This window comes from Euprymna scolopes, chromosome 15, assembly GCF_053919585.1.
Source record: "Euprymna scolopes isolate OS-2025 chromosome 15, ASM5391958v1, whole genome shotgun sequence".
Classification (NCBI taxonomy): Eukaryota; Metazoa; Mollusca; class Cephalopoda; order Sepiida; family Sepiolidae; genus Euprymna; species Euprymna scolopes.
The window spans coordinates 100,192,867-100,213,235 of NC_136496.1; the positions used below are offsets into that span (position 1 = coordinate 100,192,867).

At 31.4% G+C, this 20,369-nt stretch overlaps 1 protein-coding gene across 8 annotated transcripts in view; it reads left to right on the forward strand.

The window, feature by feature from the left end:
• LOC145294035 (E3 ubiquitin-protein ligase UBR5-like) overlaps positions 1-20,369 on the forward strand; it is a 177,599-nt gene that overhangs the window by 24,888 nt on the left and 132,342 nt on the right. For 4 of the 8 annotated variants that reach the window (XM_080141018.1, XM_080141022.1, XM_080141023.1 and 1 more), the window contains exons 2-8: positions 5,072-5,198; positions 9,601-9,674; positions 15,131-15,250; positions 15,697-15,910; positions 16,252-16,311; positions 17,604-17,697; positions 20,009-20,143. In XM_080141018.1, coding sequence (XP_079997144.1) covers positions 5,072-5,198; positions 9,601-9,674; positions 15,131-15,250; positions 15,697-15,910; positions 16,252-16,311; positions 17,604-17,697; positions 20,009-20,143 — 824 coding nt within the window. Of the gene's footprint in view, positions 1-5,071; positions 5,199-9,600; positions 9,675-15,130; positions 15,251-15,696; positions 15,911-16,251; positions 16,312-17,603; positions 17,698-19,990; positions 20,144-20,369 lie in introns of all 8 variants that reach the window. The other 4 variants (XM_080141016.1, XM_080141019.1, XM_080141017.1 and 1 more) reach the window with 1 other exon arrangement.

A 20,369-nucleotide genomic window follows, 5' to 3' on the forward strand; every position in this document is an offset into this window, starting at 1 on the left:
GGTCAAAAATGTCCCAAAATGGCCAAAAATGACACATTTTACCCCATAACTTTTGATCCATCCATTAGATTTTTCTGAAACTTGGCCAAAATGTGGATCTCATTGTTGATATAAATCCAATATGGCTAACCCTGGCAAAATTCTGGTTTGCGTCCCCAGGAACTTTCAGTGCTAAAAACACCCCTTTTGTAGCTTTTTTCATATTTCTCAACAAAAACTTTGACTATATAGTGGTTTTTCATGATGGTCAACTCAAATATACATGTGTTAAGTCCTGAAACTGTATCGTTATCCATTTACACTGGGATTTGGCATCCCAGAGGCTCGAAGGTAAAAACAATGTCCCAAAATGACATTTTTTGCCCCATAATGTTTGATCCATGGATTAGATTTTTCTGAAATTTGACTAAAATGTGGAGGCCATTGTTCCTAATATAAATTAGTATGGGTGACCCTGGCAAAATTCTGGTTTGCATCCCTCAAGGACTTTTAGGGCTAAAAAACTGTCTTTTTGGAGCTCTTTTTTCATATTACTCAAAAAACTTTGTCTATATAGTGATTTTCCATGGTGCTGAATTCAAATATACATGTCCTAAAGTGTGAAACTGATTTGGCATTCCCAGGAGCTCAAAAGGGGTCACAAATGCTCCAAAATGGCAAAGAAAGGGCACTTTTTACTCCATAACTTTTGCCCCATCCTTTGGATTTTTCTGAAACTTGATGAAAATGTGAAGGCAATATTGGCTCTTCGCACTTCTCACAGTCATCATTTCTTCACTTTTTTTTTTGTGGTGTCAGTTCACATGCAGCACCAGAGGGGACCATGCACGTGCAGCTTGTTTCTCTTTATTCTCTCTTGTTACAACAGGATTTGCAGACTTTTCCTTCTGAATATGATGAAAAAGTTCTTGCTGAATTTTTAGTTTTGATTTCAAATGATGTATTTTCAAATAAGTTTTCATTATAATACCTTTACTTTATATATCATTTAAAGAGCGTTTTGACTCTATCTAATCATTTAAATTACACTCGTTTTAAAACAATTCTCTTTTTAGGATGTTGAATACAAGATGGAAAAAAAAAAACCGCGAATGTGTACAATTTTCTTATTTCAATTCAAGTTAGGCTGAAAAGCTGCTGAAATCAACAAAGCGTTTGGCTCGGGAATCTCTACTGAATGTGCATCACAATGGTGGTTTTAAAAAATTCTGTGGCAGTGATGAGTCTTGAAGATGAGTGTAGTGGTTTAGCTATTGTATGTTGACAAGGATCAATTAAGAATCCTAGTCTAAGCCAATACACGCACAACTGTTCTGAATTAGGTGTAACGTATACGATTTCCAACCACTCTGAGAGAGATTAGAAAGACAAAAAAATCTTGATAAATGGGTGTCTCACAAATTGAACGACAACCAAAAGAAACGCCGTTATGGAGTGTCATCTTTTCTTTTACACAACAAGAATGACCTGTTTCTCCACTGGGTTGTGACTTGCGGTGAACTGGCAATGCTCAGTTCAGTGGTTAAATGTCGATGAAGCTCTATGACACTTCCCAAAGCTAGAGTTGCATCAAAAGGTCATGCTTGCTGACTGTTTGGTGGTCTGCAACAGGTCTCATCCATTAGTTTTTTTTTTTTTTTTTTTTTTTTTTTGCATCCATGCGAAACTATTACAGCAATGAAGTACTGTTAACAAATGGATGAAATGCATCAGAAACTCAACACCACCCAGCATTAGTCAACAGAAAAGACCCAATTATTCTCCACAACAATGTCTGACTACACGTTGCTAAACCGATCCTACAGAAGTTGAACGAATTGGGCTGCGAAACTGCCTAACCTGTCATACTCTCCAAGCCTGTCACATACTGACTACCACTTTTTCAAGCATCTCTATCAACCTTCAACAGGAAAGGATTGTATCAACACCCCCCCCCACACACACATATGCACGCACACACTTGCCAACCGTCAGAAAAGGCAAATAGAAATAAAAGTAGGAATTTTTATTTTCTATAAAAGCACTCTTAAAAGAGAAAGAAAAGCAACCAACTTTTCTAAATGTTTCAATAAGACGTGAAACTAATCATTTTGTCAAAGAGATTGAAAGTTGATTCAGAATCAGAAACCATTTCATCTCTGAAAGATGAACGGAACACTGGTGGACATTTGTTACAGTGTGCGTGTCTCCTCACGAGGGCAGAATGCAACATAAAATTATTCATTAAGGGCAGTGAATTAAACATATTCAACATATCCACAGAAGGCATCATATTCAAGCATCATGCATCCAACACCTTCAAGGAAGTTACCATGTTATATATTTCAGAATTTAACATTTATGGATCTTATCCATCTGAATGTACACTCAGAGAAAAAGTTGAAGAAGTTATCTTTCTTGGTTTAATCGCGATATTTTATCAGTTCTTTGAAAAATTTGTAAGTTTTCTTTTGAAATTATAATTTTAACTTTAAATGACTTCAGAATTGCTATGCATTAGCCCACGTTGGCGACTCTTATTTCTTTTTGCCACCATAAGAATCTTGTCTAACATTGCATCCTATAATCAAGAACTTTGAGTGTCATTTCCTAGGATTTTTCTTTTTTTTCTTTTCTTTTTTCTTTTTTTTCTTTTCTTTTTTTTTTTTTTCTTTTTTTTCTTTGTTACTTGGTTGATTTTTATAAAAACAAAATATATAGAAAATATTTTGTCTTGCGATCCGTGCTCTCCTTTCACTTGCCTCTGCTGTTGATATGCATGCTTCTTATTAACCTGCCACTAACACTTCCAGTCACTGCTCGGACAATATAAGGATCATTAGCCTATACCTAACTCCGTATCACACAGATTTTCGCTTATAGGTTTTTACTTGATGGGATAGAGGTGAGTGACATATTTTCGCTGGTAGACTCTCCTACCAATGTTTATGCAGATATCCGAGTGAAGATGTAATAATTATCAGGTTGACAAGAAATTTCTTGTGGTTTTTAACTTTTAAATTCAGATGAACATATCTCGGCTAAAATTTATTAATCGAAATAAGCACCATCAGAATCAACACACTTTTGCCAATGCAAAACAGCTAGTAACATAGAAATCTTGCGTTCTGATGATGAAGTTGCTGGAGATGTTTTTGATATTGCTTAGGTTTTTGTATCATTTCTCATGCAGAAAATTGTTGAAGCTTGAAAAAGTGGTAGGTGAGAGGTTTGGAGAGTATGGAGGATGAGTCAGCTTCGTAGCCCAAATCATTCAACTTTTGCAAGATCGGTTTTTGCAACATTCTATTGGGTATAGTCCTGGAGGAGAATTTTTTTTTTTCTGTTGACTAATGCTGGGTGTTATTGAAGTTTCTGATGCATTTCATCCATTTGTTGGCAGTACTTTTCCGCCTTAATAGTTTCGCCTGCATTCAAAAAAACTAATGGATGAAATCAGTCGCAGACCACCGAACAGGCAGAATGACCTTCTTTTGGTGCAACTCTAGCTTTAGGAAGTGTCGCAGAACTTTGCCGGTGTCTAACTACTGAGCTGAGTGTTACAAATTTCTTAAATCGCCATTTTGCTGTGCATTCAGTAGTGGTTCCTGGGGAAATGCTTCAGTGATATTGTAAGGGTTTCAGCAGCTTTTCGGCCTAGCCTGAATTGAAATAAGAAAATTGTGAATTTCATCTTGTATTCAACGTTCTGAAAAGACATTGTTTTAAAACAATTGTAATTTAAACGATTAGAGCAAAATTGTTCTTTACTTTTTGAAAAATACATCATTTTAATCAAAATTAAAAATTTCATAAGAACCTGCTGTTCAACCTAGTAAGTAGACAAGAAAAAGAAAAAAAACAACCAGTTTTAAAGAAAATCAATCAATTTCTTTAAAAGATTTGGTACTTATGAATGTTAGCGCAATGAAGCTGATGTTTCACGGACACTACCAAACAACCTCCCCCAATAACATTTGAAGAAAAATATACAAATGAATACTCCTCAAAAATTTTAGAAACTCATTCTTAACATAGGGAAGGGGGAGCCTGTTTTGTAAATATTTTGTACTTGCACGTAATAATTTAGTAATTAAAAAAAAAATATATATATATATATATATATATACACACATCTCAAAAATAGTAAAAATTGAATTTTAACTTGATAGAATGGCCAAATGTTAAAAGAATACAAAACAAAACCTTTGCGGTTTTAATTTTTTATTTGTATTATCATAAGCTAAACAAAAACATTTAAAATATTCATTCTGAAAACTTACCATAGGTTGCATGGTTTTAATAATTTTCTTGGGTTAGTAACTTTATCCATTAAGATATTGCCTTTTTTTTTGTCTTTGTTAAAAAAAAAAAAAAACTTGAAATATTTCCATTTTCTCGTCTTCCACTGGTTAAATGTCTCGGCATATCCTGGCGTTATGTTTTGAAAGTGTCTGAAACTTTGGTTCCATCGTGGTAACATAGATGCACAAGTACCGAATTTTGCATTGTGTGTGTTTTAGTTTGTATTTTCAGAAAATATATTTTGTTTGAAACAATTTTTTTTTTTTTTTTTTTTTTCGAATATTTTGATTGACAGATGTGCAGTTTTCATATACTATTGTATCTTATGTAACTAAAAATTATTTACTATTTTTTTTTTAATTTTTTTTTTTTTTCAGCTTTAAATGTTATGCGTTTAAATTCATTCTTTCTGCGTTTCATATTTTACAGAATTTTTAACTGGTATGAGTTGATGTCGTAACTTAGAGATTTGTTATATTAAGATGTTTGTCTCTTTGTGTGTCCAATGTCTAAATATTCATTTAGACAAAAAATTGTAACGGCAAAAGTCTGGACTAATACCAATTTACATTGCTCAATGCTAATTCTAGTAAATCTTTTGTTTGATTTCCACAGGGAGCAAAAAGCATCCATCAAACTGAACAAAAATTATGGTTTTACGCAATTATCTAAAATATCTTGAATATACGCAAAACATGTCTGATCAAATGTTTAATTCTAGTAATTAAAAAATAATTCTTTCTGATCAATTATTAATTGTTTAAATTTACTTTTTGTTTCTTAACAGACTTAAAGAAGTTGCTGAGAAAATAAGCCGGCATGGTTTCAACAGTCCACCTGCTCTTTCAGCCTTACGAAACTTGGTTATTGTACAGTGTGCTTTGGGACCCAATTATGTTGCTCTCTTATTAGAGGTAAGCATATGACCACTACTACTAGTTCCTTCTTTTTCTTATTTTCCTATTTATTTTGAAATCTTATTAAATATCCATCAGTGAGATTACCATACTAATCTCACTAGAGGGTGAGGCAAACAGGATATTCAGGTGGTTCTAACAAGACAGATGCCACCTGTGTGGACAGAAAAATAACATCTGGCAATTGCAGGAAAACAAGGGAACCACTTGTATTAAATTATAATGTTATTAACTGATCAGATTTTTGATCTGGTAGAAAGTGATTGATTAAAGATTCAAAGATTCTGAATCATGTTGATTTCTGTTTGCATGCTACAAACCTCTACAACTAAAGTGTAGTATCTGTTCAGATGCTGCACTTCAATTTCTTATTCTATCAGTGGAGAAATCCTTCATGACCGAGAAAATTTTTTTTTTTTTTTTTTCCACATTAAAAAACAACCCTGGTGTCCAACTTTGTCTTGTGGAGAGGCATTGTAAATAAGAAATTTCACATTATTAATGCTACAACTCTATAATAAAGATAGTGTATTATGCAGAACGATGTATTACAGCATAACTTTTTAAATTATTTTATACTTAAATTGTTATGACATGCAATAATCTCTTTCCTGATTATCGATTATTGGCATTCTGGACATTTTTACAATCCCTGAATATTTGTGTTCTATCACTGCAACTACAAGAATTTCAAAACAAATTACATGTAAGTAGTTGTATTTTTGGAGGATGGTATTCAATACTGGGTGTGGTCTTCATTGATTCAGAACTTTATATCTGGATTCTTTGGTCATGATGATTGTCTAGTAGTGATAGGTTAGGTAGATCTGAAACCTACTGCCTCGACTCTTGATCTGGTGAAATTCACTTGGAGCTGGCTCAACTCGCTCTCGGTGAATGCCGTCACAAGTACATTTACACTGGGAGAGCTTTAATTAAACTTTAGAACTCTTTTTCTATTAGTTAAATGAATAAAATCAACTCCGTTCTTTTGACATTTTAACATGTGGAATTTTATTTGACATCTTGCATAATCATGGTGTGGGTGTAAGGTGAAACTTAATTTTTCAGATGTACAAGCCCATATTAATTTATCTATCCAGTTTGGCTCCTAACCACTCATTTATTTAACAAATTCCCTCTTCCTTCTTTATCTAGTTATTTTTGCTAATATTCTTTCATGTTTATTATTTTTCTTAGTTCTATCCTCCCCAGACAATTTCATCTTTTGACATTTCTCTTGAAAGCTGAACAAATTATAACTGTTATTCAAAACTAGCTGATGTGCAACAATAGTTTAATGTCCTATGTTTGGCCATGCATGAAGAAACATCTGCCTTCAAATTTCTCAAACTTCTGATTCATGACCACCTAGATCTAAAAAAAAAAAAAAAAAAAACAAGCCTGTTTGATTGAACATGATATCATACTAATTTTGATAGTCATGATGAGAAATGAGTCTATCAGTTTTTTAAAAGTTTAAGAAAAATATAATTGGCAAGAAACCTGATTCTACTTATATTGGACTTTATTCAATATTTGAAACAAGAAGGGCAAGAATTATTTAAACATTGATATCATTTGTCTTGTTGATGTAAAAGTAAATAAACATCACATTTTTTTTTTTTAATTTATATAAAAGAATTTTGTTCACTGAAATTTTAAAACAATTTTCTTGAAAAATAAGTGAAATTTACCAACATTGTTTAAATTTGGTGACTTATTGCAATTTTAATAGTTAAAATATCAAGCCGTTTGTTGAATAGAAAATATTTAGTTTACACTGTAATTTAAAACATTTTTTTTTTTTTTTTTTTTTTTTTTTTTTTTTTAGCAATAGCAAACACTTAAATTCAGCATGAAGCTGAAAAAAAATAATGGTAAAATAAATTAAGTTCAAACAAATAGATTAAGGAGTTTTAAAATCGAATAAGCTCAGCTATTTTGAAATAAATGTAAACTAGTCCAATTAGCTTTTGAAAACTTAATTTTAAAGTGTTTTGATTGTATACTTTCAACTCTCAAATAGATTGTTAGGAAATGCCTTTACAATTTTGAACAATACAAAATACGCCCATCACTGACACAATTGTATAAGGAGGTCATTTATGAAAATCAGGATCAACCCTTGAGGCACACCCGGGTTATGTTTTGATTATTTCTATATACTTTTAGCTGTAACTGCAGTGGTTTCTTTATCTTATGAATTTTTGTCTATTTGTAGCTGATTTATGGCAGCTGAATCGATAGAATGCTTGCTGCCTATGTCTAATAGGAGCTGCACAGATCGAAATGAGCCATTGGAGAGTGAGGGTTTACTATAGAATTTCTGCGTAGGAATATATGCTTCTATGCCTGCTTTGAACCAATCTGCTAACCTCATCTGCACACTGTTTAGAGGGAGTTTTACTTCATTGGGTGTTTCTGATGTGATCTCTGGCAGATTCCCAATTCCATTTGTAGTATCTTGTTTTGAGTAATGTCACTTTGGTTTGGAGTCAAAAATTTAGAATGATATCATTATCACAAGGTGATCAGCATTCTTGAGTAGGCTATGAGCATCTGTCACAAGTCTCAGGAAGCTTAGTCAAGAAGTAAAGCTTGTTAATCATCACAATCTGGGAGGTGAGCCGGGGAGAAACTGCTTTTGAAAGGGAATGTACAATAGAGAAACAAAGCTAATTGCTGTGGTGGACATTAAAATCTTTGTCCACATTATTAGAAACAGTTGAGCAGAGTCAGGATTGAAAGAGAACAGTAATGGTAGATGAAATGTAAATAATTAATGCTGTGTTGTAAGGTTAATGTAAAGCATATGTAGGTCTGATTATCTGATTCTACACTGTTTTCTAACCAAGAGGAGTGTGTTACAGATATAGACCTCAAGCTTGTACATATGTTTGTCAATTCAACGGCAGAGTGGGAAGTATCCTGGCATGTTAAACAATTAGATAAGACTTCGGAGTGTTGATTAGTTTTGCTTAATACTAGGATGTCTGAGGAGTTTACAAGAGAAGGGTTAGTTGTAATCCCTCTGATATTTGTGAGCATGAACCGCAAGAAAACCAATTGTTTGTATTGGGGAGGGGGGGGGCATCTGGTTTGAACATATTACTTTTTGTTTATATTGGCATTATTTCTTGATTTTTAGATGAGTTTTAGTGGGTGCTTTAGATATCTAATCTCGCATGAGTACATTATTAGCCAAGTTTTCATTTCTGGGGTTGTAGCCTCTAGAAAGCCTACTGGAGATAAATGTGAGGTCCTTTTCCATGTGCAACATGACACTAGAATTAAACTTAGCGCTAAGAACCACTATTCTATCTATATCTAAGAATTAGGACTTAGCAGTCAAATAAATTGTCAAACTTATACTCTCGCACTCTTGGAACAGGTGTTACATGATAAGGGCTGTCCCCTTTTCATGTAAGTATAAAAATAGAGAGATTTAGTTAAAATGAAATAGAATAGACGAAATTCGAACCTCGTAAATTAGGTTTAGAAATTATGAGAGAGAATTAGAAAATGGAATGTAAAATAAACCATTGTTTAGCTTAGAGATAAAATAGTTTCAAGAAAAGAATGTGCATTGTCAATTTTATTATGAAAATTCAATTGAAAGAATACAAGATAATTTAATAAACATGTTTTTAACATATTGGAAATATAGGTTACTGGGAATATAGGTTAAAATTCCTTTTGTAAACAAAGGAAAGTTTTGGACACACATGTCCAGAACACGTGAAAGAAGACATATGTTTTAACATGTGTATGACGTCATGGAAAATGGGAAGTTCTAGATATAGTTAGAAACTTGAGGAGAAACTCAGAGAGAGTCTGAAGACGACAGTCCAGACATGGACATTCGAACGTCTAGAAGCGAGACGGTCACTTTTGAAACTTAGAATGTGAAGCTTTGAATTCTTGACTCAGAAAACCACGGCCGGTCGTGAGAAGAAATAAACCCATCATGTGTTTTTATAAACGTCGTCTTTGTGTTGTAATTCTACCAAAAGGTAAAGTGAAAATTGTTATTATATGTCTATATATCTGTTATAAAATGTCTTTACATACACATCTTACATACACAATATGAACACTAAGACTGTCTCCTCACTCCAAGAGCTTCTATTAATCTTCTAAGTATGAACACGTTTTATAAATATGAATCTCGTTATAACACGAACAATCTCTCTTACAACAACATCCCTCTTAATAAGACTCACTCTAATAAGACTCCTTAAATATAACACAGGAGCAGCCCATGTGAAACTGGCAACAAAGTTGAAAAGATCAAGAAATAGATTTTTTACCATATTGAGTTCGTAGTCAGCACAAATAAATCATGCTCGTTTTATTTTTATTTATTGAAATAAAATTGACCATTTTTGTTTTGTAGGATAGTAGAGTGTGTCGGGTGCCATTCAATGTTCTCAATGAACGACTGGACCTAAATAAAAATGACAACAAAACGTAAGTATTGAGTATATTCACTTTTCTTTATATTTGTTTTAAGATTTCTATTTGAGGATTCATTTGCAAAGTGTTTAGTTACTGCTTCTTATAACCTTAAAAATATAACCAATCTTGAAAAAGTATCTATTGCTACATGTTTTCGACAGATTTCTTCATGTTCTTTTTGCATTGAATTTCTGATGAAAGAACTTCAGAAAATTAATGGATGGATTCCATAAACGTTGTTTCTGACACAAGTCAGTTGAGGAAATCTGAAAAGTACAACAGCGACAATGCAAAAAAATTAAGATGTACAACAATCTGAAATGTGTAAATAACAATTTTGAACTGGCTTTTCTAAGTGGTTTTAATATTAGTACAAATTTGAAAATCTTTCCTTTAATAATTACAAGAAATCTTTTCTTCCACCAATAGCAATGGCCAAAAACATATTACCTAAAAGTACTTTTAGACTCCTTGGCCCAACATTCGCAGGGAACATGAGTTGGAAGAGATACCTTGAGAGCCTTGCTAAGGCCCTGCAAAGAAGGTGGGCTCTCTACCATGCTAGAAAGCTACTTAAGCCTGAAAGTATCCTGTACCTCTATAAGGCCACTATTCGCCCATGTATGGAGTATTGTTGTCACATTTGGACTGATGCATTTGCTACTAGTCTCTCCCTCCTCGATAGGGTTCAAAAGAGAATCTGAACTGTCATCTAAGCTTCAGCCTCTGTCTCCTCGACGAAATGTTGCATCCCTCTGCTTGTTTTACAAGTATTTTAATGGTGGATGCTCTGACGAACTACAAGCACTGGTACCCCCTCGACGTAAATACCTCTGTCAAACCCGACAAGCTGCTAAATCCCACCCCTACAGAGTAAAGATCCCTAGGTGTAAGAAAGCTTTCTACTCCAATAGTTTCTTCCCCAGAATTGCTAGATTTTGGAACTCCCTTCTGGGATTCGGCTTTCCCAACTGTACTGGCATGCAGAAGTTCAAGTGAAATGTGACCAGACATTTTGTTGCTCATCTCCCTTCATAATGTCCTTGCAACTTATGTCCTGAATAGTAGCCCCCTACTCCAAAGTCTCACTGCGCCTTGTTGTAGGGTGAAAGTTGAATGAATATATATATATATATATATATATATATATATATATATATATATATATATTAAAAGAAACTATACATCAACTGCATATTTAGACACTTTAAATAATTTTATTTCAAACTGCCATGAAATAGTCCTTTGTGTATAAGTAAAACTTGTCCTTTAAGTAGATTATTAATGAATAAAACCATTTGCAGTCGAATGCAACTTGCAAACAAATAATATAGGATAGGAATTTAAATACTATATTCCAATTTTCAATATAATGCAAATATTGGGTTGGTCAAAAAGTTTGTTCAATTGTTTGTTTTTTTTTTAATGGATATTAATGCAATTCATTTTCCACGCTCAACTTGGAAGTCTTGAATATCTTCAATTTGTTTAGTTGTCAAATGGCAATCTTGTTTAACTACAGTTTTCACTTAGTCACTGTTGATTATCTTTGGCCATCTCGCTGAAAAAGTTATTTTTCAAAATAGAGGAAAACATTTCTGGCACACCTGTTTTGTAACAACATTCTTCCTCTACAGGCGGTATATTTTTGTGGGTTTCTGTAGCTTTTTTTTTTTTCCTGTTGAAAAATAGTCTCAAATATCAGATTATGGTTTGAGCTTTCATTTCAAAGTGTGAAATGCTACACACTGACGTAGATAGTTGCACAAAATACAAGATCTGAAGAATAGGAATATGGAATGATCTTCAATAGGTCGGAAAGATGACATTAAATAGAAATGAACACTTTTGCACAACCCAATAGCTTGATTCTTTATTGAGGAACCTGTCTACTACGAATAAATAAGAAACTAAACTTTAATTTTATTTACCAGTAAATTTTTTTTTTTTTTTTTTAAATGGGATGGTTTTGTTTTTGAAAAAACAAAACTTGAACCATAATTTTTTTTTTTTTTTTTTTTCACTTAATCATTCAATATCACAACTTACTTTTAGTGAAATTGTATCGGCTCATAGGTTGCCTTGCTTTTCAAATATTAATTGAAAAGCAACTCAAATTCTGCAACTATCACATGTACCACTGTGATCACACTATCAAATTAGGTGTGCGTCTTCTCATTCCTTTAAAAATATTTAAACTACCAATCCATATATAACATTAACCTTTGTTCTTTAGCGGTTTTTCATTATTGATAATTACTGATTTCCCAGACATTTCACATTGGCTATCGGCAAAACTTTCCAATAATTTATTAAATATTGTGCTTTAGCATTAACTTTAAAATGGGTTGATATGCTTTAAACAAAATGAAACCTTGAAATTTCAAACTAGCAGAACCCATGGATTGTTGTTGCCCTGTAGAAAAATGGTATGGAGCATAATAAATTTGGTAAAGGACCCCCCCCCCCCATAAACAAAGTAAATTCTGATTATTTGGCACATTGTATTTGAGTCATGTGACTGTGGATAAAATTCTATAACTCTTTTTTAATACTGAAAGATATTATTTATTAAAAACTTGAAAGCTGAAAGAAATATTTTGTAGGTATTTATTTATCAGATAATTTAAAAAAAAATGAAAAAGTTATGCATGGAATTGTTGTACAAGAGCACCCGAAAACAAATAAAAATATTAAAACCTATGCAAATATAAAGAAAACGTTTTTTTTCTTTGTTTGTTTTTTGGGTTTTTTCATTTCACACGAATATTGTCAAATTTAGGAAATAAATTACCTCTGTTATTTACGAAACTTTAAATATCAAATCAAGAAAAAACACTCATTGGTCATAAATATTAATTTTTTGAATGACAAACATTTCAGTGACTTGGTGTTTCACCATTTTATATAAACTACCTGGAAAATTTGGATTATAACACAGTCCTTATTCCACATAAATACAATTTTTTTTATATTTGTTTTAATTGCCTTATAATTATCATTACTGGATGTTGATGTACTAACTTATTAATTTAGATAATCAAAATAGGAAATCTTTTATTTTAAGACTAACAGGACACGTTAACTGGCGTTGCCCGATGGAAGCATGCCCCTCTCCTCTTGTAGAAAAATTGTTGCCCAACAACCAACCTCCGCATGTTAAGAATGGCTTTTGAAATAGACCCCCTATTTTGGTAGTGAGGGGGTGACTGTCCAAATATTTGCCACAAATTTAACCTTGATAATCACTGTCAGGATCTCCATGTGCAAACACTATGAACCAACAAAGAAATTTGGCAGGTAACAGTGTTGGTTGGATATGATTAGATTTGTTTAAAATTACTTGTATCCGTCAAATATAAATGAGATTTTCTGAATCCGCATAGTGGAAAATCTACAAAAATCATAATTTTAAAGGAATTTGTAGGTGGATCTAAGGTAAAGATTTCTTAATAAAAAAAAATTGGTCTATAATCAACCCCCCCAGCGGGTAAAAACAATGAAGTATGGTTGTTGTTGTTCCTCAACCTCATGTTAAGAACAACTTTTGGAATGGACACTCCCAACCTCCTGTCACCTGCAACATCCCCATATTAAGAAGAGCTCTTGGAATAGACACCTCATCCTGTGAGTGGGGAATGGGGTGGGGGTTATCAAAATATTTGCTCCATATTTCACCTTGATAATTGCTGTTGCTGTCAGGATCCTGAGGCGCAAATACTAAGCAACAAAAAGAAAGTCATGTTAAAAAGAAAGTGCCTAATTTGTCTATAATAAAACATATGCATACAATATTGGGCCGTCAGCTGAACTCTAAGCTGCTAATGCAGGAATCGCAAAGTAAACAATGGTAACCGTGAATAAAAATGTTGTTTCAGGATTGTTTAGTCATATTTTTGAGAGGGAGGGTATATGTGCGATTTTAATGTGTGTATAGGTATCGAAAAAAATGTAAATAAAGAAAAACGTATGAAGGAAACGGCCCATTATAAAACAAAGCAAAAAAAAAAACACTGTTTTTGGTTTCCTCAGTATAATCGTGGGTGACCCCCCCCCCCAAAAAAAAAAAACAAAAAACAAAAAAAAAACAACCATGATATCCGTAAATTGTTTATATGGATTTTGTGTTTTTTTTTTGTTTTTTTTTTGTGGGGGGGAGTTAGTTGCGCAGAAATGTGAGGGTTTAAGTACATAACTTTATGATTGAGTGTTTAATAATTTTGTATTTGGTTTAATATTCATAAAAGTATTGTTTCGTGTGGAGAGTGGCCATGTTTGAAAAGATCTGACGTGTTCATTTTTTGTAAGAAATGAGAATAGATGGAATGTTAGGAGAAATTTGTTTTTTTTGAATCCGGAAGTGGAAAGGTAATTGGATGCCTATGGGTGTATGATCCAGTTAAGAGTGTTAGGGTAATATAGTTATGTGTATATATCTTCCTGGTCTTGACTGAGGGTGGTGGGAGGACTTTAGATTTAGAGGAAAAAATAGGAACTACTTCCTCTAAAGATATTGGCGATCATACTGATGTTTCTCCTAGGATGTAATGTAGGATTTTATTATAACGAATAAATGTATATAAAATGGCGTTCTAAAGTTACATAAGGTATGGATAATAGTTTAGACATAATAAATTTTGTATGTGGCATCTGTTATTGCAAACCTACAGTAATTTGGTCCTGAGGGGAATTTCTGCAATCAAAATATTATGTATGGAGATTAAACAGAAAAGAAATCTTCTGCTATACTCCCCACCATTATATAGAAGCTGTAATTATTGACATAATTATTTTATTCTAAGATAGTTCTATAAAATTGTGGGCAATCTAAAATGTGATGGAATTTTATTAGAAAAGCAACAAAATGACAAAAAGAACTTTTCTACATATTTTATTTTGCTTTACCTTTTTCTTTTTTCTTTTCAAGTACTTCACTTAAAATGAAAATCTATATTTACAACGTATCTACTTTTGTGGTTATTAAGCAGATGAAGACAACTGAGAAGAACTCTAATCAGTGTAGTGTTTGTTTATTTAGTGTTTTATTTGAGAATATATTTCTATCATTGAAGGAAGCTGACAAATAAACATTAACAATCCTCAAACTTTATAGTTTTACTCGAATGAAACAATGTTCAGCATGTAAAATTATGTGATAGAAATGAAAAGTATTTTTGTATAGGAAAATGTTTTTGAGACTGAGCATTGACGGGCAGTGTGACCATATTGAATTTATATGTGGCATCTGTGTTTGTATTGCTATGTTTTTCATAGGGAAAAATCTACTTTTTAAGTAGAGAGGTTATATTTGTGTTGAAAATTTTCCTTTTCATGTTAATATTTTTAGATTTTAATATAAGTTTATTTTTTCTATTTTAAAAACTAAGAATGCTGTTCTGACTATAATTGTGCTTTTACTTTGAAATTTTGCAAATTCATACTTATGACACTTTCATTTTTGTTCTTAGGAAACCTGACAAAAGTGAAAAACTTGAACGAACAACGGCGCGCAGTAGCACTTTTGTTGTGGAAAGCCCTTTAGTTTTAGTTTCTGATGCTTTAGGATCTTCCACTTCACAAACTTCTGGGTTTGTATTCCAAAATTTTCTTGGAACATTTTGTGCAAGTTTAATTTTATCCTAGTTTTTATTTGAAATTGTTAATGCACTCTTTGTTACATCTCATCTATATTCGACTTGTCATAAAAAAGACAATGAAATTTAGATTAAGACATCTTTTTTCTTTTCAAGAAAAGACCAAATTGCTATAGCTTTGTTCTTATTTCCAACCTGCTAAACACTTTTAAGTGTAAATTAAAAGCTTCTTCAAAACAAGCTAACATACCAAACCATCAGTAGATTACACCATCAGTTTTGTTTGTTATAATTCGAAATTGCATAATCACTACTACCATCTCCTGCATTCTGTATTATTCTAATAGTAGTAAAATCCCAGATTCAGATAAAAAAAAAAAATGTTTTTATGTCTATATTTATTAAAAAAAAAAACAAACAAACTTTGTTTTCAAATTTAGCCGCTGGGGCACTGGTTCTTCAAACACAGCTTCTCGCAGTAGCAGCAGTAGCAGTAATAACAATAACAACAACAATACTACTAATAACAATCAGCAGCAAGGTTATAATAGAATGGCTCGAGCTGTTGTAAACAGAGGTCGTCGATCAGGTGTTATTGTTGGAGCTAGGCCTTTAGTTCCTGCGTCTGTTGTGCCCGAGGAACTTATCAATCAGGTACTTAAAATTTTTGAACATTAAATTTTTTTTTTTTTTTTCTTAAATTTTAAGTATTTTTTTTCAAGTTGTAAAGAAACAAAATTAAGTATCTTTGTACTCGTATATATTTACATGTATATAAACTAAATTTTGAAGGAGATTGCGTGATGCAATCCAGTTCTAATTACATAGACGTGATCAGTCATTATTATGGTTTGTTATAAGCATAGTAGCTTTTTGTTAATTGGAAAGTTTTAATTGAATAAAAAATGATTCTAAATATTCAATCTTTTATAATACATTGTTTTATTTTCAATGATACTCTCTAATAGTGACTTAAAAATCCATTTCCCTTTCAGTGTCAGGTTGTATTACAAGGAAAATCACGCAATCTTATCATACGTGAACTTCAAAGAACAGTAAGTAATAATTTATCATTCACTTCAAAATAGAATGAAAGAGATTTAAGCTGTTATTTCTAAGGAACTTGAATGGAATTAAAATTTATAGTATTTTTCTGACTATTTTGGTCATAGGTATTAGTAATTAATAGGTTTCTGATTTTTCCTTATTTTCATATGTAAACTAATAGTCTTTTGTTGGCCTTTGCATGCTTTTTAAGTTGATAACCTAAGGATTTTAAACTGAGCCCATTATTTTATCCAATAGATAAATTGTTTTCATTTTATGTTTTTGATAGGTTATATTGGTTCAATAGGAATTAAAATCACAAATTATAAGCAGAATTCCTTCTTGAACCTATTGAAGATATGTCCAATTATATGCCAAATATTTGTAATTTTTAATTTTTTTTCTTTCAAACTATTTTTAAAATTGTAAAGAGCAAAAAAAAAAAAAAGTTTTATATTTCTCTCTCTCTCTCTCGATGGTCTTAGATTGTACACTGGACATATCTCCAATTGGATATTGGCAGCTTCAAGAGTCATTTCTACCTATAGATTGTGAGTTCAATTCCTGTTGAATGAATTTAAATAAACTGATACTATCTAAAATACTTGGAGAACCATATTCCTTGGGGGATTAAATAAAAGGTTCAGTTTAAATTCCTCAATGTTATTGCCAACAAAAATGCCTAGGAGATTGCTTGAAAATATGACCAAAACATGACAAAGGTTCTTGTCCAGAATTCGCCTGTGTTAAACAAATTCTGTATGATGTATGTACCTATGACGAAACAAAAATATCATATTGCAAAAAACAAATTGATGAAGTAGTTTTATCTTTAAATATAAAATCAAATTTTGAATAACAAGAGTAGATGTCTTGTGAGCCGTTTTGAAAATCTAAAAAAAATGAGAACTCGATAATTCTAACTTGCAAGATTTATGTTTTAATGCCTACAAATTCCCATTAATCACTTAAAAATGATTTTCTTTATAAAAATTAAACTACTTGATCAATTTACTTAACTTTTGTAATATGATTTTTTTTTTTGTTTCATCATGGATACATAATACAGCTTTTTTATTCTCTAATATAGATAGAATTTTAGACAAGAACTGAGATCAATATGTAAATAATGCATAATATTTTTATTTTGTTCATCAAAAATAAGTTTCCTTTTAATATCTACGGTTGGTATTTTCTTTAAACAAATAAGATTTACATTTAAAATTATAGATTTTATATTGTTCATGTTGTGAATCAAACTTTTACAAGTAAAACAATGTTTTGCTTCTGTCCCCAACAGAATTTAGATGTTAATCTTGCTGTGAATAATCTTTTGAGCCGAGATGATGAAGGAGAGGATAATGATGAGGACAGTCAGGATTCTTATATGCCAGGTAAATTTGCTGACCGTTTTTGCATTGCATTTTCATTTTATTTGGCTTTATTTAAAAAAAAAAAAAAAACAATTTTGGGTGTTGCAGTGGTGTCGTTTGATGCTAGGAAAACTTTGGCTTTATATGATAAACAATACTTTAAATGGTTTGCAATGTCTTGAAATGATGTTCAAGTTTTTGTTAAGTGTTAGTGAAAAGATTAAATCAATTTAAAAACAATATCAACTGAATAAAATTTGTACTTTTGCTATGCGGTTGCTTTGCTTCTCTTCCTTGGTTTAATAAAAGAAGAAAAAAGTGGTTTGCTTCTTTGCATTTTATTTCTCTAATGACTGTCAATTTGTCTTGTTTTAATCTGGACAGGTTTTCATTTTCCAAACCTTTGACCCTCATTTTAAAAAAAATTCTTTACTAATAATTAAATAAAAAGTAAATAAGAACAAACTAGATTTTCTAATTCACTTGGAAAGAAATTATTTAAAATACTTTTAAGAAGTTTGAAAATTAATTTAATATTTTAAATGTAATGTTTTTAACATTAAACACAAAAAAAAACCTTTGTCTAAAGCTTATGCCCATTGTATGGAGCATTCAAGAAATGACAAGTTTTATACAATATTCCCAAGATATTTTTGGGTGGTGGAGGCCTCCTCCTCCCTCATTTTGGTTTTTATCTTTGTTTATTATATTCTGGTCTTAAAGAGTATTTTATCTTCATCTGTAATCTGAAAATTTGAAACAATTTTTTATTTTTGTATAAATTAAAAAAAATGAACTCTATTTGTTATTCTTTCACTTGTAAGCATTTTTTATTATTGAATTGCATTTTACAAATTAAACTGAACAAAACGAATATTGCATTGAAAAATAACTTTCAGAAAAAGCATTTAAAGTCTTTTTAAGAACAATTAGATTGGTTTTTAATTTACTGTAATACAATTTTTAGATTTTTGTATAAATGCAAGTGTAAGGTTTACCGAATGATTTATTAGTATTAAAAAAAATTTTTTTTCCAAATATTTTTGAAATTTTAACTATTTTTTGCGATAATTATTACTAACTTTTTATTTGACTTTGTGACATACTAACATTTTCAAATGTAGTATTAATACAAAGCAATACCTTTTAAACTTTATAAAGGTGCTATTAGTTTTCATAAGATCAAATTCCAAAGCAATCATTTCCATAATGAAAAATGTTAAGTTCTCAAATCCTCTAGAATCCATATTTATACAAAAAGTCAATATACCCATATCGGTGTTTGATGGGAATTAAAATAAATATAATATATAATATGAATTTATATGAGAAGTGATTATGTGAACACAGATTGCTTTGAATTTTAATTAAAAATGTTTTTAAACTCCAAATATTTTTCATCATGGCAAAATATGCTATATATATATATGTGTGTTTTTAAATTCAATTTCATTTTCCCTAATGAAATATGATTTGTGTGCCATGGCTGGCTTCATTTGAATTCCTAGGAATCTTTAGCTTCTGAAACAAAATTTTAAAGTTTGGATCAATCGTTGTAGCGACACAAATCGGGACACTTTATTTGCAAAATTATAAAGAACAAATCTGCAGAGGTGTACAGGAGCCCCACCCCCACCCACGATTGTTTTTAAAGAAAGATTCAGCACCAAATATTTGGATCTTTAGACAAAATATACCAGTTTTCAAACATCCTTGGAATTTTCTGCTGAGGTCAGCCAATTTTATGTAGAAAACAGAACCCCTGTAACATTAAACAAAGATTTACAGACAATAATTTAAATCTGAGAATTTGGTGTTTAATCTATACAGCAATCAAGATTTTTATAATATTCTGAAATACCAGTACTAGAATCGTTTCGTTAAAATTGCGTAGCAAACGGAATGCTCTATTTAAGGCATTCATTTGTCTGTTTTTAAAAGTAAACATTTAAAAAGTATGTGCTTATACCTGAAACTTTTACCCCCCCCCCCCGAAAAACCATTAGATCAAACATATAGAGATGGAGTTGTTGTATATTACTGCTAATATCTAATGTGCTTACTGCTTGTAATAATTATTAAAGCTAAATTTAATAAATTGTTGCTAAAGTCTTGTAACCAAAATCCATTGGCATGATATTTTATTTTTAAACCTTTTTATTCATCTTGTAGATGCTTGCTTTTTTAATTTATCCTTTTTGTACTGTGTGCCTTTTAATACCCCTTTTAATAATATAAACATTTTTTTAATAATTGTATCTGCTTGCTTTTCTCATTATGAATATTACTAAATTTCCATTTGTCTGCTTCCAAGTGCGTTCATCTGTTTCAGATGATCTGATTTCGCTGTTAGATGCTGGTGCTGATCACCCAAGTGTGGTCATAGATGCTGATGTCATGTTCAACGAAGATATGTTTGGATATTCATCATTGCGAAATAGAGGATCAGGAGCTCGTTCTCGGCTTGGTGAGCAAGATTTAATTATCTTTGAGTTTTATTTAGTACCTGATTTGTTCACAGAATTGTCTTGATAGCTCTATGTGAAGTGTCTGGGTATCTTAGATTTTATTTTTAGAGCTTGTATTTGTATTGTTGATGATTATAAAGTTATATAAAGCCAGTGCATTCTGAAACCGGCAAAGCTTGTACACCATTTAATAAATCTGGGTATTGGATGATTATCTATATGGTG